The 3,724-nt window shown below is 45.3% G+C and overlaps 1 protein-coding gene across 1 annotated transcript in view; it reads right to left on the minus strand.

Annotated features, from left to right (window-relative positions):
- Positions 1–2,899: 2,899 nt before the first annotated feature.
- The window catches only part of LOC103773878 (APC membrane recruitment protein 2-like), a gene marked incomplete at its 5' end in the record, with an annotated part of 1,108 nt that continues 283 nt past the window's right edge, over positions 2,900–3,724 (minus strand). The window contains 1 exon segment of the mRNA XM_008941258.1: positions 2,900–3,724. This exon segment is cut by the window's right edge and continues 9 nt beyond it. Coding sequence (XP_008939506.1) covers positions 2,900–3,724 — 825 coding nt within the window.

Below are 3,724 nucleotides of genomic sequence, written 5' to 3' on the forward strand. Positions count from 1 at the left end.
CGGCTTGGGCAGGTGGCCCTTGGCGCGGCTGCCGGCCCAGGGCTCCCCGCTCAGCACCCACCGCTCAGCACCAGGGCTCAGCACCGCGGAGCACACCGCCCGCCAGCATGCAGACGATGGAGGGAAAATGGGGCAGAAAACAAAGGAAAAATGAAAGGAAGCCAAAGCATTTTAATGATGATTGGTGTCAGTCACTACGTGAGAGGGAGTTAGTCTAGTGTCACTCTAACCGTTTCTCAATACAGACATGCCACAGTGCAAACAAAATTCATATGATGAAGAATTTGCCACACACAAGTCCTGTAGAGATGGCAGCTGATGTCTTCTAGTGGTTTTAAAGATGCACCACTCCTACTACCTGTATTCAGAGCTTACAGATTTTGCGGTACTACCCCGAGCTCCCCACGTCCTCCCTTCCCTCTCAACTTCCAGTACCCTACATAATCTCTCTGCACAATTTGTCCTTAAAACAAAATGGGGAACTATGATTTTTCTGCAGAAATGTCATGCAAGGAAAGATGTGTCCCTCACAGTCAAACAAAACCAAAAGAACAGAAAAAAAGGAATGTTAGGCTTAGGGCTGAGGACCAGGGTAACACGCCACGTTCCGTACATTCACCCTTTTGAAGGTGTTTCAGCTTTAACTCTCTAAAGCGCACAAGCAGAGTCAGGCCAAACACAAATCCCTTCCTCGGGCAGAGGGAAGCACCACCAGCGTGCTTGGAGGCAGATCTAGAGCACATCCCCTCGGCCAGGGCGCGGGCACGCCGCCCGGGAGGAGCCGCGTCCCGACTACACAGGCATATGTACAGCACGGCCCTGTCAGCAGGCAGGGGGGAACCACACACGTGTATGCTAGAAAGAACACATAGAAAATCAGCTGCTTCGAAGGGTATTAAGGTTCTTGCTCAAACCATGAAGGCAGGGACTAATCAGGAAAACTAACATTTTCTCCCTATTCACCGGAGCGTTGAAGTTTGGTATTAATCCTGCGGTAATTTCAGAACTAGATGCCGATTTTACCCTTGTGACTTCAAGGTCATTATCCCAGTGAACCACACATATACATATATACAATTCTTACTACGGCATTTCCTGGCTTTTTACCGTTTTTCCATAACCTTAATATCCTTCGAACTTAAGTTCTGTATATTTATTTTCCTTTTTTTTTTCAGTTTAAGAGACAATAAAACCAACTGCTATGTAAGATCAGACCCATTAGCTTCAATGATGTGAATTTAGGATTCTCTGCATAATATAGACATGTATTTTTAAAATGTATATTATTTTTCAGATACGCTGGAGCATATATTTTATATTAACTGTGGCCTGATGATTAAATACTTATATCAAAATATTTTGTAAATACATAACATTTACTTTTAGAATTCAGTGGGTTTTGGAGCTTTTTCAGTGTATCATAAAAATATGTCCTCAGGCACATTAAAACCCTATTAAATTTCTCTGAAATGTTGTAAATGCCCACATACAGCAGCCCCTATTAAAAAATGTCCTGGCCATTAATACATTTCTCCTAAGATCTAAGCTCATCAGACCACTAGCTTACCATATTTCTTTTTCTCTCTTAAAGTAAAATTACTCTGACATTATTAAGAATTAAAATAAACAGCAATGAGAACCCAAACTTTCTTTAAATAGTCAAAAACTAATTTTATATATTTTTAAAAATAATAATTAAAAAACTTGTTTCTCTCCTGGGTTCCTTCTCTGTAAGCTTTAAGCCCAGAGCACCTTTGTTGTCTAAACCCCTGAAAATAGAGGTTTGCAGTGGCAATGCTGCCAGAACCTCAGCTCTGACCCATGGAATGCGCCACTGGAATAAAATCAGCACTTCAGACTGACTTATCTGGGGATGCATGAGCCCATACAAAACAGGAGTTTTGCACTAATTTAAGGTACTTACACAAAGTTCTATCCTTTTAGAACTGTAAAATTATCTACCTATAAAAACTAACTCTTGCTTAAACTCTAGATAATACAGATGGGTGATTTTTTTTATTATTATTATTTTATAAAAAAATCTGTAGCATTGAGTAAATCTGCTAAAATATGTACGTATTTACATATGGCGAGTAAGTTATTGTATAAATGTGAACAGTGTGTATATATTGGCAGTTAGTAAAATGTTTCCCTGAACCTGATTGTATGCGTTATCGGACAAGTATTGATGTAAACATCTGAACCTACGTCAGGTGTCTCTGTTACCCATTTACATTAGACCAGATCAAAACCAACCAGACAGACAGACAAAAATATGTTTTCCTGTTACACAAGTCCACCTAACTCCTTAGTTAGCTACTGCACACAAGTCAATGAAGTCTGCTGCTGAGCAGTGCTTTCGTTCCTACAGCAGGTAAAATACCTGTTAGGTTGGTTGTTTTCTGCTTGGCATTGTTTCCAACACCTTGTAGAGCAAACACCATATTTGGAGCCAGGCACCCACCCTCCACACTCCTCTCCCAGAAATTATTAAAAGGTACATGTATTGGAGAACCTCTCGTGTCGTTCCTTTTGTAACTCTGTTCCCTTGAAGAACTCATGGCCCAGCTTTGTGTGATGAAGGATGCTCATTTAGGTTCATAATCCAAGTCCTGCTTCCAAAAAGGTATGTAAAAATGAACCTCCCCAGTGTTTAGTGCTGCAGATAAAAGATACAAATGTAAAAAAAAAAGTGCTTGAAAAGAAGTTGACCTTTTATATTCAGCCAGACAGTCTAGTAAGAAGGGATTCAGAAGTGCAGGCTCATGGAGTACAGTGAAGTAAGCCTTTTGGGTGCCTTTCTTCAGGTGATGCAGAACTAACGCATTATCTGTGGTCTTCTACGCAGACTTTCACACACCGACCCTGCTGTCCGTCTTTGCCTCCACCTCTTATTCAGCTACTTTTTGGCACTGTCCTGGTATGTGGTAGCTTTCACTGTTGTCCCTGCTAAGCCCCTGTTACTGACCCGGCGTACCAGCACTTTGGAGACAGGGATTTTTGTTCTGTGCATCTCGCTTTTGGCCAGGTGATGGTGTGCGACAGGATGGCTGTTACTGGCGTCTGCTCCATGGCTGGCAGGATGTGATGAAAGGTGTTTAATGCTGATGGGTATCTTGGAGTCCTTCGCTGTGCTTGAGGGTGTTTTCAGTGAGCACGTGGTTGTTACTGGAGACACGGGCTTGGAGCGTGGCACACAGGTGACCTCTCCGTCCGCAGGCCCCGCCGGTGGGTTCTCATCCGGCTCAGCGTAGAGGTCATAGAGAGCATCCCCGCTGTAGCTGTCCCTGGGAATGGTCTCCTTCTGGATGCTCGCGGAACCATCTTCCTCGGGACCGGGGGTGGTGGAATCCCAGTAGCCCTCATCACTGTTTGGGACGGCTTCGTGCTGCTCCTTCTCCCTGCCCTTCTGCTCCTCCTTGTGGTTGAGGTGAATGGGGATCTGGTGGAGGCCACCGCGTTTCACCACCACCCTGTTCTGGGCCGCCTCAGTTCCCCGGTTCTCCTTCAACCCCTCGGGCTTCTTTGTCCCTCCTCCACCACCTCCTCCTTCCGCCTGGGTCTCCTCCGTCTGCGACAGCATATCCCAGAACTCCTGCAGGCAGGTGTCATCCACCTGGTCTGGGCTGGCCATCTCCTCCCCTCCTCCCTGGTAGGCCACCATGGTGGGGTGCTTCTTGGAGGCACCCGGCTTGCCGGCCCCGGGGGCGCTCCTCTCGCAGCC

This window comes from Merops nubicus, unplaced genomic scaffold (assembly GCF_000691845.1).
Source record: "Merops nubicus isolate BGI_N331 unplaced genomic scaffold, ASM69184v1 scaffold8245, whole genome shotgun sequence".
In the NCBI taxonomy this organism is placed as follows: domain Eukaryota; kingdom Metazoa; phylum Chordata; class Aves; order Coraciiformes; family Meropidae; genus Merops; species Merops nubicus.